Source organism: Ciona robusta, chromosome 3 (assembly GCF_009617815.1).
Source record: "Ciona robusta chromosome 3, ASM961781v2".
Taxonomy (NCBI): Eukaryota; Metazoa; Chordata; class Ascidiacea; order Phlebobranchia; family Cionidae; genus Ciona; species Ciona robusta.
The window spans coordinates 11,089,951-11,106,203 of NC_143237.1; the positions used below are offsets into that span (position 1 = coordinate 11,089,951).

General features: G+C 40.7%; 3 protein-coding genes across 4 annotated transcripts in view; 2 read left to right on the forward strand and 1 right to left on the reverse strand.

Annotated features, from left to right (window-relative positions):
- The window catches only part of LOC149739384 (dynein axonemal heavy chain 5-like), a 40,370-nt gene extending 32,175 nt beyond the window's left edge, over positions 1-8,195 (forward strand). Inside the window, exons 70-89 of the mRNA XM_089875848.1 lie at positions 133-309; positions 506-700; positions 931-1,086; positions 1,205-1,387; positions 1,524-1,670; positions 2,023-2,187; positions 2,413-2,650; positions 2,843-2,982; positions 3,163-3,294; positions 3,595-3,766; positions 4,004-4,143; positions 4,435-4,599; positions 4,919-5,113; positions 5,356-5,506; positions 5,784-5,902; positions 6,159-6,308; positions 6,563-6,775; positions 7,010-7,138; positions 7,277-7,415; positions 7,586-8,195. Coding sequence (XP_089731974.1) covers positions 133-309; positions 506-700; positions 931-1,086; positions 1,205-1,387; positions 1,524-1,670; positions 2,023-2,187; positions 2,413-2,650; positions 2,843-2,982; positions 3,163-3,294; positions 3,595-3,766; positions 4,004-4,143; positions 4,435-4,599; positions 4,919-5,113; positions 5,356-5,506; positions 5,784-5,902; positions 6,159-6,308; positions 6,563-6,775; positions 7,010-7,138; positions 7,277-7,415; positions 7,586-7,890 — 3,411 coding nt within the window. The 3' untranslated portion in view covers positions 7,891-8,195. The remainder of the gene's footprint in view (positions 1-132; positions 310-505; positions 701-930; positions 1,087-1,204; positions 1,388-1,523; positions 1,671-2,022; positions 2,188-2,412; positions 2,651-2,842; positions 2,983-3,162; positions 3,295-3,594; positions 3,767-4,003; positions 4,144-4,434; positions 4,600-4,918; positions 5,114-5,355; positions 5,507-5,783; positions 5,903-6,158; positions 6,309-6,562; positions 6,776-7,009; positions 7,139-7,276; positions 7,416-7,585) is intronic.
- Positions 8,196-9,074: 879 nt separating this feature from the next.
- On the reverse strand, positions 9,075-12,205 carry LOC149739385 (pancreatic secretory granule membrane major glycoprotein GP2-like). Of its 2 annotated transcripts, XM_089875812.1 has the most exons (8): positions 11,920-12,201; positions 11,690-11,803; positions 10,964-11,172; positions 10,750-10,913; positions 10,326-10,571; positions 9,789-9,942; positions 9,444-9,633; positions 9,075-9,391 (listed from the first exon to the last, which is right to left on the reverse strand). In XM_089875812.1, the coding sequence occupies exons 1-8, from the start codon at positions 11,987-11,989 to the stop codon at positions 9,144-9,146; spliced, it is 1,395 nt and encodes a 464-aa protein (XP_089731938.1). In that variant the 5' UTR covers positions 11,990-12,201; the 3' UTR covers positions 9,075-9,143. The 2 variants fall into 2 exon arrangements, with proteins under 2 accessions (XP_089731938.1, XP_089731939.1); XM_089875813.1 differs by lacking the exon at positions 10,326-10,571 and having other exon boundaries at positions 11,920-12,205.
- Positions 12,206-13,865: 1,660 nt separating this feature from the next.
- LOC149739386 (uncharacterized) lies at positions 13,866-16,179 on the forward strand. The gene is made up of 4 exons (XM_089875839.1): positions 13,866-14,039; positions 14,097-14,194; positions 14,274-14,378; positions 15,777-16,179. Exons 1-4 carry the CDS (start codon positions 13,874-13,876, stop codon positions 16,014-16,016), a joined length of 609 nt encoding a protein of 202 aa, XP_089731965.1. The 5' UTR covers positions 13,866-13,873; the 3' UTR covers positions 16,017-16,179.
- Positions 16,180-16,253: the final 74 nt, after the last annotated feature.

A 16,253-nucleotide genomic window follows, 5' to 3' on the forward strand; every position in this document is an offset into this window, starting at 1 on the left:
TTATAATATAAGGGTTGAACATATTACTTTGAAACAGGGTTGTTAAGTATATTATACCCGCTGCGCATATTTATACAAACATGGTTTACCACAATATTGTGTCAAACATCGTTAACAACTATTAACCCGTAGATCCGATGGACGGCAGCCGGCAAGATCTTCCAAGACCAGATCACCAAGTTGGTCGGCGACGTGCTTCTCGCTACGGGTTTCCTATCGTACTCCGGTCCTTTCAACCAAGACTTTAGGAACCTCCTGCAAAGTTCTTGGAAGAAAGAGATGGCAACCAACAAGATTCCTTATTCTGATGTAAGTTAAATTGGGTGTTTATAAACTGCCTCAGTGGGGTATATATGGTAGCACCCTGGGTGTTGGGGTAATAGACCTACATCCCAGGTCTCAGGTGTGGAGACCTCACCCTTATAGAACAATAAAACATTAGTATTGATGTGAACACATTCCCGCATTCTTACACAACCAACACAATAACCACGAACATCCACAGGACATTAACTTGATTTCTATGTTGGTCGACAACGTAACGATCGCCGAGTGGAACTTGGAGGGCCTCCCCAACGATGACTTATCGGTGCAGAATGGTATTATTGTAACACGAGCGACTCGTTACCCGCTGCTTATCGATCCACAAGGTCAAGGGAAGATATGGGTCCGTAATAAGGAGATGGCGAACGAACTTCAGGTTAGTGGGGGTTCTCGTATTTATTGAAAGTGTCCCATTTAAGGTTTTGCTCGTACACAAGGCTGACACCGATTATTAACAATTTATCACAAACTTTTACAGTTGTGTTCATGAAAATGTCATTTTAAAATAAAAGTTGTGGTGCAAACATATCCAGGAGGTCCTGTCGCTCTGATTATGTTGTTAGATTGGGAAATTTTGTTCTTAAACCATTTATTTGTCTCCTCTAGATCACGACACTAAACCACAAATACTTCCGCACCCACCTCGAGGACGCGTTGTCCCTCGGACGACCCCTTCTTATAGAAGACGTGGGCGAGGAATTAGACCCCGCGCTCGATAATGTACTCGAACAAAACTTTATCAAGTCAGGATCAACTTTTAAGGTTCGTGGTTATGTGGTGTGGAGGTATAAGTTGAAAACCACTAAATCAATCGTGGCTTTTAATTAATTTGATCATCGGTATCATATTCCTAGAAATAAACAAACTGTACCGTGCCCAGGTGAAAGTAGGGGACAAGGAAGTTGACGTGATGAAGGGATTCAAACTTTACATAACGACGAAGCTTGCCAACCCCGTGTACACACCTGAGATCTACGCACGTACATCTATCATTGACTTCACTGTGACCATGAAGGGGTTGGAGGATCAACTGCTCGGGAGAGTCATATTGACCGAGAAACAGGTTCGAACGTATTTCATAATTTATTGGATTTTTTCATAACGTTGTATCTTTTAAAAGATTTTTTTAACCTATTGAAATATTTGTTTCTTTTTACCAAAATTGTGAAAAAACAAACATTCGAAACCTCCGACCACAGGAACTTGAATCGGAGCGAGTTGCTTTGATGGAAGAAGTGACGGCAAACAAACGGAAGATGAAAGAACTTGAGGATAATTTGTTGTTCCGACTTACATCGACGCAAGGATCGCTCGTGGAGGATGAGAGTTTGATACAAGTGCTACAGGTGGGTAGGGTGGGTGTTGGTGGGGGGTGGGAGGGTTGGTGGGGGGGGGGTGTTGGTGGGGGGGGGGTGTTGGTGGGGGGTTTAGGAGGGTTGGTGGGGGGGTGTTGGTGGGGTGGGTGTTGGTGGGGGGTGGGAGGGTTGGTGGGGGTTTAGGAGGGTTGGTGGGGGGTGGGAGGGTTGGTGGGGGGTTTAGGAGGGTTGGTATGGTTGGGGGTGTAGGTGAGTTGAGGGAGTGGGGTTGTTTATTGGTTTCCTAGCTGGTTTGTTGTAATATGGGAATGTCACCGATAATTCGCATGTGTTATGACAAGTTATTAAGTATTGTTAATCAAACAACATAATAACCATGTAGACAACCAAAGTAACAGCTGAAGAAGTGAGCGACAAACTGACGATCGCCGCAGATACCGAAGTCAAGATCAACACGGCTCGTGAGGAGTTTCGTCCCGTGGCCACTAGAGGGTCAATCTTGTATTTCCTGATCGTGGAAATGAGTTTGGTCAATGTTATGTACCAGGTAGGTGGGGTAAGATGGGACATGGGAGGTTTATCGTCCAATTTGATAGTAAACAAAGAATATTTACAGTAGTATATACCCGTATCTTAACTCTATTTGGTAGTAAACAAACATTGTGTTCTTGACACATGCGGTAGTGACAGTAACTGAATCAACAATATCACATGTTCAACACCTGTGTTATCGTTTCCCCACAACGCAAGAATAACCCCCCCCCCCATGCAGACATCCCTTCGTCAATTCCTTCAACTGTTCGACCTCTCCCTCGCCCGATCTTCCAAATCCCCAATCCCGAGCAAGAGAATCCTCAACATCATCGAGTATCTCACTTACGAGGTGTTCCGATATACATCTCGTGGACTTTATGAGGAACACAAGTTCCTCTACGTTCTCCTCCTCACATTGAAGATCGCTCTCAACACGGAGAGGATCAGCCATACTGAGTTTCAAACGTTCATTAAAGGTGAGACATGACCAATATTCCTGAACACCTGGGTGTTGGGGTGATGGACCACCTTTAGTCTTTTGTCTTGTCGTTGACGAGGCCTCACCCATATAGAATAGAATGTTCTTGAACCGGTTTACCGTTTGCCATTTATCCAACGGTACACTGTTTGTCTTTTATCCCCTGGTACACTGTCCATGCTTTAAACAGGTGGTGCAAGTCTTGACTTGAACGCATGCGAACCAAAACCCAAGAAATGGATTCTCGACATGACTTGGTTAAACCTCGTCCAACTAAGTAGGTTGCCACAATTCTCACAACTGTTGAACCAGATAAGCAGGAACGATAAGGTAGGTGGTGCTTAACAGTGGTTTGTGCTTGCATTGTAATCAGAAGATACTGGGTTCGGGGCTTGAAGTTGAAACTATTGTGGTTGCGTATGTCCTTGGGCAAGACACTTAATGACAATTGCACCAAATCAGTGGTCACTAATGGGTTGTTCAAATAACCCCCTCCCCCCCGATATTAAGGGATGGAAGGCTTGGTTTGACGAGGAAGCCCCAGAGGAAGCCACAATACCCGAAGGTTACAGTTCATCACTCGATACTTTCCGTAAACTCTTGTTGATACGAGCCTGGTGTCCCGATCGCATCACTGCTCAAGTAAGTATTGTTGAACAAGATGTTTATAATATATATTTCAGATCGCAATATTATCCATTTAATTGATTGATTTGCAGCTTACTAAGTTACTTGGTGTTTGGTTTAACAGACACGCTGTTAAACTTTTAAATTATATTTCCCCTTTTTCACCTCAGTAAAACTAATATAAATAATGAACGACCGTTGAAATAAAAGCTTCGTTCAGGATTGTCACTTTTGATTGTAACAACTACAACGATAAAGTGCTAACCTTAGATCTCACCCAGGTAGAATAATTATTAATCAAACCCCCCCCCCCAGTCACTTCACTTCATCGCATCCACGATGGGTGAGCGTTACACCGAGGCCGTCCTCCTCGATTACGAGAAGATGTTGTTAGAATCGGAGAAGACAAGCCCCATGATATGTTTCCTAACTATGGGGTCGGACCCCACCGATAACATCGAGCGCTTGGCGAGGGGGAAGGGAATTCGTGAGTATTGTTCATTATTAGAACGGTGACCACAACTTTCCATCACCATTTTCACCTGATGCCAAACCAATATTTCTAACACAGACGTCGTTACCTTCCAGATCCGGCAACAAAACAACTATAAACCATGAGTGTAGCTTGTGTGTATTTTCATGTTTTTGCAACTGAATGCAATCACTATAGCTATTATGATGGTCATATTTAATATTCCAATATATTGACGACATACCCCTCCAGCGTGCCGAGCGATATCCATGGGACAAGGGCAGGAGGTCCACGCACGCAGGTTGTTGACGCAAAGTTTTGGTGACGGGGGTTGGCTGTTGTTGCAGAACTGCCATCTTGGGTTGGATTATATGGACGAGCTGCTTGAACAGGTGCGAATATTGTGTTCCAACGAGAATATTTGAAACATAGAAATAATATAAACCTTTTCCATTCACACGTAAGCATCCCTGGTGTTGGGGTCTGGCATAAATACTACACCCATATAGAATAGGTATACACTTTGATCAGAGGATACCGGGTTCAATGCTCAATGCTTTCACTAGAGGACGTATGTGTCTTTGGCCGTTAACTTGTAAGCGGGCATAATGTGCAAGTAACATGTTTATATAGCAACAAAACACTCGCATACACACCCCACCATAACCCCATACCCTCCCCAGCTACAAACGAACGAAAGCATCAACGACCAGTTCCGAACTTGGATAACGGCTGAAGTTCACGCAAAGTTTCCGATCAATCTTCTCCAATCTTCCATCAAGTACACCAACGAGCCCCCCCAAGGGTGCAAGGCGGGGTTGAAACGAACATACGCAGCAATGACGCAGGTGTGGTTCTTGTTATTGTTGTTCATGGGGTTTATTGCTACTATTGTGCGTGTCAAGGCTATTGAACTTTGGTAAATCATAGTTTAACTACGATGCACAATTGGGTGTTAGGTTCAAGGCTCGGCGCTGCTACCATTGTGGGCGTATGTGTCCTTGGGCGATAACTTCAACCCAATGGTCACTAATAGGTTGTTTAATTTGTCAGCTATTAAGAAATTGTCAGCCTGGGTGTCGGGTAATGGTTCCATGGCCTCACTATATTTCCTCACCCGCATAGAAAGAAACCACAATTTAGTTTAAAATTATTTTTTGATCCCAGGAATTCCTTGATATTTCGAACATGCCTCAGTGGAAACCAATGTTATTCAACGTTGCGTTTCTTTACACAACAATACAAGAACGTCGTAAGTTCGGCCCCCTTGGTTGGAACATTCCCTACGAATACAATCAAGCTGACTTTAGTACGAGCGTCCAGTTCGTTCAAAACCATCTCGATGATCTCGACATAAAGAAGGTATCTGTGATGTCACAATAACTTCCAAGAACCGATATCACAGAATAATTCAAACATTTATGTCAATTGCATATCATCCTGATACTTCAGTTGATGTTGAATGTCTTGTCGCAACGACTGCTGATTAATATTCTCGATATAACTTGTGTGTAAACATAAAAACCTAACTTATAATTGTTTGGGGATTTTTAAAACGAAATTTTCATTCATGAATTTAATTTTATCCCCCTCCCCCCCACCAGGGCGTATCATGGAACACAGTTCGTTACATGTTGGGTGAAATACAGTTTGGTGGACGAGTCACCGATGATCTGGACAAACATTTGCTTAATACTTATTGCAAGGTGTGGTTCGGGGAACATATTTTCCACGATAAATTCCAATTTTACAAAGGTGAGGTTTTTATTTATATGGGGGGGGTCCTTCAGTAAGTTTCCCACTCAACTACTTTACATAATGAACGTGAACCAGTGTAATTCTCCCCAAGATCTAATTATGTTTCAAATGTAATCTGCTCCATGTTTATATTTTTTTAAATTTGTTTGTGAACATTGCCCTCACCCTGGTATATTGGGGTGACCGGCATCTCCTGAACCCCAAGTCCCGTGTCATGAGCATCCATCCAAATTACTTTATTTATCAAGCACTGAATATTCACTTCATACCACAGGTTATACAATCCCTAAAGGCAAGACCATTGCTGAGTACCACGCCTACATCGATAATCTACCACTGGTTGATTCACCCGAAGTGATGGGACTTCATCCTAATGCAGACATCACATATCAGGTATTATGACATCACATACCAGGTATTATGACATCACATACTGCATATTATAATGTACATTGAGATTCAATCATGTTTTGCTGTTTTTTTTGTAAAATATTTTTTCAACATTATCCGAACAAACAATACTTACAAAACATACAAAGTTGGAACCATCTGCTTTTAACGATGCTCTCCACTTGGTTGTTTTGATTATTTTGATCTTTGCTTTGGTAATGGAGGAGATAAATATATGTTATGTTTATGAATATCGCAGACAAACTTTGCGAACCTCGCGCTTGGTACGATTGTTTCGATTCAACCGAAGGAATCGAGCGGGGGAAGCGGGGAGACGAGGGAGAGCGTGGTGTTCAAGATGGCCGACGAAATGTTGGAGAAACTGCCGGCCAACTTTCTTCCGCATGAGGTGGGTGTGGTGGTTCATAAAGAGGGGGGGTGTCCCTCAATATCGGTTACCGTGAAAGAGATCGTCGGCAAACTTGGCTTGGAGGAAATGTGTCCCTGTTTTATACGAATATGGTTGTTGTTGGACGGCTTAGGATTTAGGCAGAGTTGTCCCATTACCCTAACACCTATGAAGTTACAATGAAGTTGAGAACCAGACTACTAATATATAGTGTGTGAATAATAACAACTTATAACTTATACCCCCCCCTCCAGGTGAAAAGTCGCTTACAAAAGATGGGGGCCATCCAACCAATGAACATTTTCCTCCGTCAAGAATTGGATCGAATGCAGCGTGTCATAACTGTGGTTCGTACGACCCTCGTCGACCTCAAACTTGCGATTGACGGAACGATCATCATGAGTGAGAACCTTAGAGACGCCTTGGACCAAATGTACGACGCCAGGATTCCAAGCTTGTGGCAGAAGGTGGAGTTAAAACTATCGATTTTGTGTTATTGTTAACCCTAATAACAACAATAATTTTGTGTTAATATTTCACTGAATTCATTTCGCTTGTGTTTTTGCCTTTTATATTTCTTCATGTTTTAGTTTAAAACTTGTTGTATTATTTCTGCATGAATTTCATCTTTAGTCTGTCATGTTTATGCTTGGGTGATTTCATTTTGATCACAAATAACCAACAATCTCCTTCCACCACAGATTTCATGGGAATGTTCCACCCTGGGTTTCTGGTTCACCGAATTATTGGAACGACATATCCAGTTTCATACGTGGATATTTGACGGGAGGCCAAACCAGTTCTGGATGACCGGGTTCTTTAACCCTCAGGTTAGTTGGGGGGTACGGGGTCAAGGTTTGAATAAGTCGAGAAAAATTAAAAAACTAATATTCACATAAACTGTAATAATAAACCACCTCGAATATATTTCAAACTAGTTTGTTTACTAAATCAAAAACCTTCTTTAGGGTTTCTTGACAGCCATGAGACAGGAAGTTACGCGTGCCCACACAGCCAAGGGGTGGGCGTTGGACAGCGTGGTCCTTTATAATGAAGTCACAAAGTCGATGAAAGAAGATATAACATCGCCCCCTCCAGCAGAAATTGGTAAGTAGGGGGGTGGGTATAAGTCAGTTATATAATTAAAACAATAACCCACAAAGTTACATACGCAGTAACTCATAAGCAGGTACGAGGTGTATGAAACAGAACACCTATGTTATAACGACTACCATTGCCCCACAAACACAAGGATAAATAAGTTACATTCATTACAGGCGGTGTATATGTATATGGTTTGTTCCTTGATGGGGCGGGTTGGGATCGAAGAAACGTCAAACTTGTTGAACCGCAACCGAAAGTGTTGTTCACATCGATGCCGGTGGTTCATGTTTACGCCATAAACACGGCATCGCCGAACAAGGATGACAAGAAGGGGTCAATGAACGTCTACCATTGCCCCGTGTATAAGAAGCCCCGTCGTACCGACCTTACGTATGTTTTCCCGCTCTTGCTACGCACGGTGCAAGTGCCCGAACATTGGACACTAAGGGGCGTCGCTATTTTATGCGACACTAAGTAAAACGTCCAAGGTTTCACAGTTGGGAGGATTTTTGTAAAAAATGTAAATATTTGAGATTTATGAGTGTTTTGTATTTAATATAAAAATGATAAAATATATTTTTCAAATTTTAATAAGTTTCATGCGAGTGGTATCTATAATTAATGTTAGAACATTTTAAAATACTAGAAATGAACTATTTATTTTATTTAAAAATCTAGAACTTGAATCTAAGAATCTTTATATTCTTGTTTTACTTTGTTGTTAGCGTTCAGTATTATCACTGTGTTAAAAGTAGTGAAAATAAAATGTTTGGTTTGAAATAGTTTGAACGAATCATTTGACTGGAAGTTTCAGAATATCTAGTCATGGCCGGACATAAACTTGGAAAAAAACGGACAAAACGTGGATTTGGAGGAATTAGTTGAATGAATGAGTTAGCTGGGGCGATGGTGTTCCTCCCACTAGGTGTCGCTCGGGATTATCTCGCTTCGATTGTCCCTGCTAGCGAGTCTCTTGAAACAGTAGGTGGAACGCTATCCCTAGTCTCATAGGGTCTAAACCCAATTATCGTTTCGGAATATCTGGCCCCGATCATAAAGACGACTCGGCAGTGTTAAGTCTGTGTTAAACATCACTCGAAAGTATCTGAGTATATCTTTGTTATTGATTCGTATTTGACCGTACATGGATTGTAACAACGGGCATGACTATTATGCTGCGGTACACTTTATTCAAATAAAATATTCCAACAGTAATAAAATAACAGTTGTAAATGTGTATAGCAACGACGACTACTATACCTTACCTACAGTGTATACGAAACAAGTGGAATAGTGACTATATGTGCTTTCGGTTTCACACGATACGAGGCTTGTATGAACCAGGTGTAGATGATATTACGTCATACAAATTGTTTGATGGATATTTGAAAACACGAGACAAGAAGAATCGTGTCGGGACTTAACAGAAAAATAAATAAATAAAAAATGATAAAAATGGACAAATCATCGATATAACGCGAAATATCAACTACTGGTCACGTGGTGCTGATGCTCATTCATTCGTGACCGCATTTTTATCCTGGTCGTAAACTTTAAGAACAATCGCTCATTATGACACGTAAACTTGTCATTGCTTTACATTCTCAACCAAAGGCGCCGAACCTTTTAAAATGCGGGGGAGACAGGGATCGATTCAGTAAACACACGTATAAAACATTGTATTGTGACGTAATAATAAAACGCGTAAAAACGAGGTAGAAAATATTAAAATTATGAAAAGTTTGTTCCCGGCAGATGCATGTTGTTGCTGCTGGAGGAAGACCTTCCGATTCCCGCCGATAAACTTCGAATCTCCCGATCTCCATGGAAACGTCGCGGGAGCCTGTTATCTACGTCATAATGCTTTGTTCTGTGTCGTCTGCGTCGAAGATAAATCGCGACACAAATGACAAATATACAGATCGCGCTGATCGCCGCTATCGTGCCCATTATGACGTATTCGATCCGAATTTTGGATTCTGGAAAAATAATGATGAAATAACTGAAGCATGAAACACCACGTGACTTTACCTTCAACCAGTGCAGGATCCAACCGCTTGGTGGCGGTGTCGAGCCCTCTTTGTGACATCATAGAAGGATTGTTACGTATTAGGAATGGACCAATAGCAAGCCGTATGTCTGGCTCCCTGTTCGCTTCGTCCACCGAGCGGCGCACGCGAGCTGGTGATGACGTAATGTTATCACACGTGGGTTGGCAAGCCTGTGACGTCATAGATATTATTGTTACGGTCAACGAGGTTTGAGTTTATATAACTAAGCTAATATAAGCCATATATATAGTTACTTAATACCAACGTTTCGATTTTAAATATAATCCCCTAAAAAATAATAATTTCAAAATATAATTGCGTTTGCCTGTTGATACAATGTGACGTTGCACACCCCGACCACACAATGCAAGTACACTGGTAGATCACGTGACCACGAGAATATCTGGAACGAAAACAACGATTTGTTGCTGGGCGATGATTGGTCCATATTCACTGTCGGGTCCAGCTCGCTGGGACATCTAGCGGATGGAAAATATTACAAAATTAGATATTGTGCCCGCAAACGTGTTGGTAAAATCCGGCGCTTTTGTAATCTACATTCCCCCGTCTCTCGCCTTTGGATTAACCAAGTTACTCAGTTTCCTTGTATTGTCAGTTGTACTGTAGTAAAGTCAGTGTATGCGTTTCGTTTGTCTTTGATTATTTTAAAGCTTGTATGTTGCTGATTTCGTTGCAACATAATATTGATGGTGGTTGTGCCATCATCTTGTTCGAGTAGAAGCGCAACATTTGATTGCTTATAAACTGGAATGGCTGCGACCCAGTCTGTGTTTTAGATCTTAAATATTTTCCACAAGATCTTAAGTTAAGTAAATACATGATAGGAGTATAAACAACCAACCCTCTATCAACCAGTACGTGGGTGAACTCGGCTCCCGTTGTATCGGCCGCACTCGTTGCTATGCAACTCTTATACGTCACGGTGAGGTCTTTTTGTGACGTCATCAACTGCACCTGTGCGTAGACACGTTGCCCGGTAACCAGGGTGGCTGGGGGTCGAAGGTCAGATAGAGGTGAAAGGTCAAGGGTCGGAAACATTTTCAAATCGATGATGAATTTACCGTAGGCGACCTGACGTTCCGGTTGGCTGGTGACGTAACAATCAATCAAGTTTGACGTAACAATGTGAGACCAATTGGTTGTTACGTCACAGAAGCAATCATGTCGTAAATTACGTAATAATAGCAAACAAGATTTACCCCACAGTTTAATATTTCAGGTTTTTTAACATGTTGACGTCACGAACAATGACGTCATCAACTTACTTAATGGCTGGCGATATTGATTGTCGGAGAGAGGTGACGTAATTACGCGGGTACACGCATGACCAATCAAGCAGAACCAAATTATCAGGTGATGACGTACTAGATGACGTATTCGATGACGTATCAAGGAAGAGTCGGTTTTTATAAACAAAGTTTCTTCCTCTCTGTAATGCATGAGGTTAGTAAGGTGGTGTGAGCGCCATCTACCGACCACCTTTTTAATATTTGTTCCACAGTTGGAGAATATATTCAAGGTCACCACGAGTTCATCTCCTACGTCACGTGACCAACATCGCGCCTCATCGCGTCGACCGCGACCTACGTAAACCAACTTCCGGTCAACCGTCCCAGCTTCTTCTCGCACCAGGGACTTCCCCACCACCAACACTATCCGATCCCTCAAACACCGGACGTGAGGTAATTCTGTGTATTGTGACGTCATAGTAATTATACATTGTGACGTCATAGCAAAACTTTAGCCTAACTGTCTATGAATTAAAACTTTAATTGTTTTGATCAATTATCAGATTAGGGAATTTCCCATCGATTTAAAAAAACCTTTTGAACACTCATGCTTGTGACGTAACAATAAAGAACAAGAATTTACAAATTCAATCCAACAATGCTTTTAAACTAATCACTATGAGGTCATAATTAAGTTAAGTAAACAATTGACCACGTGGTTGGTTTAGAAGTTTTAATTGGTTGAACATGACTTTCTATTGGGTGTGATGTCATAATACTCCATTAAAACGTAATCGATGCAAACAATAACATTGTTGTGACGTCACAATGTTCAAGCAATTTGTAGAACAGCAATGATTGTTTTGTCACAATCACCGATTGTACCATGCCCCGACAAGCATTTATTACGTCACAATAAACCTGTCGCGACAAAACCGCGACGAAATAATAAATGAATAAATATTCGAAACTTAACTGTTGTCGCAGAACCGTCCGTGGTAATCTTGTGCGCATGCGCAGTAGAATCCCCCCATCGCGTACGGACGTTCCACACAAGTTGCATTGTGACGACATAATCCTTCCTTGCAAGCTGTTCCCAACAAATATAAAATTATTAAGTCATATAAAATAACTTGTTTTTATCTCTTCGAATAAATCAAATAAATAAAACAACGAAGAAGGTATTATTATGACGTAACAATCTACCTGGCGTAAATGCTGATGACGTCAGCAAGAAATTTAAAAAACACAGAAAATAAGATTCTAGATTCTTCATTCTGCGGAAACAATGTATATTGTTACGTCACTGTATCACTTATGACCTATCTTGCTGTTGTATTACGTCACAACCCCCTTTATTCAGCCGCACATATACAAACGTGCCCCTACCAACATCAACCCTCCTATATATATCTACTACCACAAACTTTAACTTTATTACATCAATGCTACCTCTTGCTGACAAACTTATACGAATGCTACATGCTATACTGTGCTCACCACCACCGCTGACAAACTTAATAACATTAGAACCCTCGCCTTCAACTCACCGCGTGTGAAACGCTCGATTAGACAGCGCGAAAGAAAAGCAATCTTAGTGACGTCATAAATGACACTGTCACTTTATAAATGAACGAGAGTAAAAACGTTACATTATGACATCACAATCAACAATATTATGATGTAATAAAATATTCAAATAATGTACGTTTTCGAGGTTTGTGACGTCACAGTAGCAGCGATATCGCGTAAAGCCTTCCGGTCAAGTCGACCATTATAATTGAACAATGGTCATTATAATTTGGAAGCGACCGTTTAAAATATTAAAAGCTTTTGGTTACAACTTGTTCGGTTCTAAAGTTCACTCGAACTGATGTAAATATTTATGTTAGCTTACGTTGCAACGGTATGGGAACGTGTGAAAATAATTGCAATATGAAATAAGTTTCTTTATTCATAATGCTCATTATTACGTCACGTATAAACACAATAAATTCAAGTATTCCTAGAATTTCTAAACCGGATGTTTCAATTAAGTTTAATTAAACATAATTGGAACTAATTACTATGCGCGGATGAATTATCCTCGGATGAATATATTAGTTAATAAATTATTCGGATCTTTATATCACGTGACAAGTCCTCTGATTGGTTGGGAGGATTTCTCGAATTCACTTCATTGTGACGTCAATAATGAAATATAATGCAATAATTATGACGTAATAATGATTTGTGGTAAAGATTATGACGTAAACAAACATGTCACGTGACACGTGGGTAAAATATTTTGAAATGTTCTAGAACACGGGTTGATTATTACGTCAAAATCGCAATTTGTTCTAAATGAACAACCACGTCATAATAAACATATGTTACGTCACAATAATAAACCTGCGACAAGTTTAAATGACGTCAACGCTACGTGATTTTAAGTGACGTCGCGTACCGATATTACCTAATCAGAACGTAGGTTGTTTACCGCCATCATGCGGATAAGAAGGAACAATCACAATTTACGACTCGCCGTATGTCAATGTCAATGTAACAAAGCTATCTATGACGAATATTCGGAATAATAACTTTATATGTTACGTCACAATGTACATTAACACGTCATATATTGAAATAAGATTGTAGATATCTCAGACAATGATGTTGTGATTGTTGTTGTGACGTAATAAACGACAACAGTTACGTTTGAAATTAACGAAATTACCCCGAAGTGCCATCGTCGCGTCGAGGGTTCTTCAGTTTACTTGTCGTTGCTATGACGACACAATACGACTGTGACGTGATAAATAGATGTTTCGCGTTGGAGAGCGATCGTGGTCGACGTTAGAAACGACTTTCGCCCGCACAAGTACCCCGCCCCCCCACATATGTAGAAGTTAGTCGCTGCTGTCGCTATATTGCGATTATGTTCCATAGTGACGTCACAGAATCAATCATGACCTAATAATCGATGAATTTCTTGATTAAACTAATGGACAAAGTAGATAGTGACGTAATAAAGGGATAGGAAGTTTAGAACGGAGAACAATGAGGTGACAGTGACGTCATAAATTGGCAGCGAGATGTCATAATAGAAATGCTTTATTAAATAGTAATGACAACTTTTGTGCCAAGTAGCAAAGATTAAAATATATTTAGAAAATATCGGATGCGGCGCAGAAACCGAAATATTTGTATGAATTGTTGGAAACGACAGTCGTTTTATGCTTTGTTTGATTGTTACATCATAGAGTTAGAAACAATTGGCATTGAACTAAATACAATGAGACAATCAACATTATTGTGGACTATTGTTACGTCACTTTTATTAATAGGTAAGTCATTATGACGTAATATTTAAACAATATAGGGTTTTAATTGGTTTGTTGTAGGTCACGTGGGTTTTGTGACGTATGCTCAAGAAGATGACGCAGCTGATGACGTAGCCGATGACGTAGGCGGTAATGACGTAGATGCTGGTAACGCAACGGTAAAAAATATTTTCATGATTTATTTTAAGTAAAATAATCAAACATGCTGACGTATAAATTGTTATTGTGACGTTACAGGGCGTCGCGATTTGCTTCCAATGCAATTCAACCGATGATTGCGCGGTCGAACAAGAAGCGGGGAATTCTACAGTTCAAGAATGTGAGGCCGGCCAGCATTGCTGGGTAAGTTGGTTTAATATCGTTGGTATCCTGGGTTGGATTATGGTCAAGTACACGAATAGTATACCTTGGGTGTTGGGGGCAACTCTGGTCTAAATCTCACGTCCCATGTCTGTAGGTCCTTAGCCATATACAGTTGAATTCAATCCAGACAGTGCGAACAGTAACTTGGTCCATCATCAGTGTAAAAGAGGTTACTATCCACCAAGTTACTGTCCGAAACATCTGCTGATCATGAGTTTAGTATCCAGACAGTAACTTGGTCCATCATCAGTGTAAAAGAGGTTACTATCCACCAAGTTACTGTCCGAAACATCTGCTGATCATGAGTTTAGTATCCAGACAGTAACTTGGTCCATCATCAGTGTAAAAGAGGTTACTATCCACCAAGTTACTGTCCGAAACATCTGCTGATCATGAGTTTAGTATCCAGACAGTAACTTGGTCCATCATCAGTGTAAAAGAGGTTACTATCCACCAAGTTACTGTCCGAAACATCTACTGATCATGAGTTTAGTATCCAGACAGTAACTTGGTCCATCATCAGTGTAAAAGAGGTTACTATCTACCAAGTTACTGTCCAAAACATCTGCTGATCATGAGTTTAGTATCCAGACAGTAACTTGGTCCATCATCAGTGTAAAAGAGGTTACTATCTACCAAGTTACTGTCCGAAACATCTGCTGATCATGAGTTTAGTATCCAGACAGTAACTTGGTCCATCATCAGTGTAAAAGAGGTTACTATCCACCAAGTTACTGTCCGAAACATCTGCTGATCATGAGTTTAGTATCCAGACAGTAACTTGGTCCATCATCAGTGTAAAAGAGGTTACTATCCACCAAGTTACTGTCCGAAACATCTGCTGATTATGAGTTTAGTATCCAGACAGTAACTTGGTCCATCATCAGTGTAAAAGAGGTTACTATCCACCAAGTTACTGTCCGAAACATCTACTGATCATGAGTTTAGTATCCAGACAGTAACTTGGTCCATCATCAGTGTAAAAGAGGTTACTATCCACCAAGTTACTGTCCGAAACATCCGCTGATAATGAGTTTAGTATCCAGACAGTAACTTGGTCCATCATCAGTGTAAAAGAGGTTACTATCCAGTATCCACCAAGTTACTGTCCGAAACATCTGCTGATCATGAGTTTAGTATCCAGACAGTAACTTGGTCCATCATCAGTGTAAAAGAGGTTACTATCCACCAAGTTACTGTCCGAAACATCCGCTGATAATGAGTTTAGTATCCAGACAGTAACTTGAACTAATGTAACTTATTCATCCTGGCGTAGATTGATAACTACAGTTCTTCCATGTAAATATGGGAGATCATTTACGTTACATGCACAACCATGGTGGAAACATATTTGTAACTTTGTTGTAACTCCTATAGACCTGGAAGGACGAGGAGAATGACGTCATAAGTTACAGCAGAGGATGTGACGTAGGATGCAGCGATGACGACACGGAGTTGGATTGTCAAACCTCAAATAACCGAACTCAGTGCAAAGTTTGTTGTGAAGACGATTTGTGTAATAAGGGGTTGTACAACAGCGCCATCTCGCAGAAGCATATTCATAACAACCACGTCCTGCTGGTGGCGCTGTTGGTCGCTAAGTCGATGATTGGATAAAATTGAGGATAGTGACGTCATAATACGATAAACTTTTTCATTGTTTTAGAAGTTTCGTCATATTTAGTTTGTTTGTCATAAAAACTTTTCAATAATACCCGCATTGTTGTAGAATTGTAGAATTAGTTGCTTGTTACGTAATAAACATACACCAACCACGTGGGATTGTTGCCATGGTGACGTCACAAAGTTTAAACAATGGAAAAATATTTTTTCTCGAATATTGAGACTGTGTGA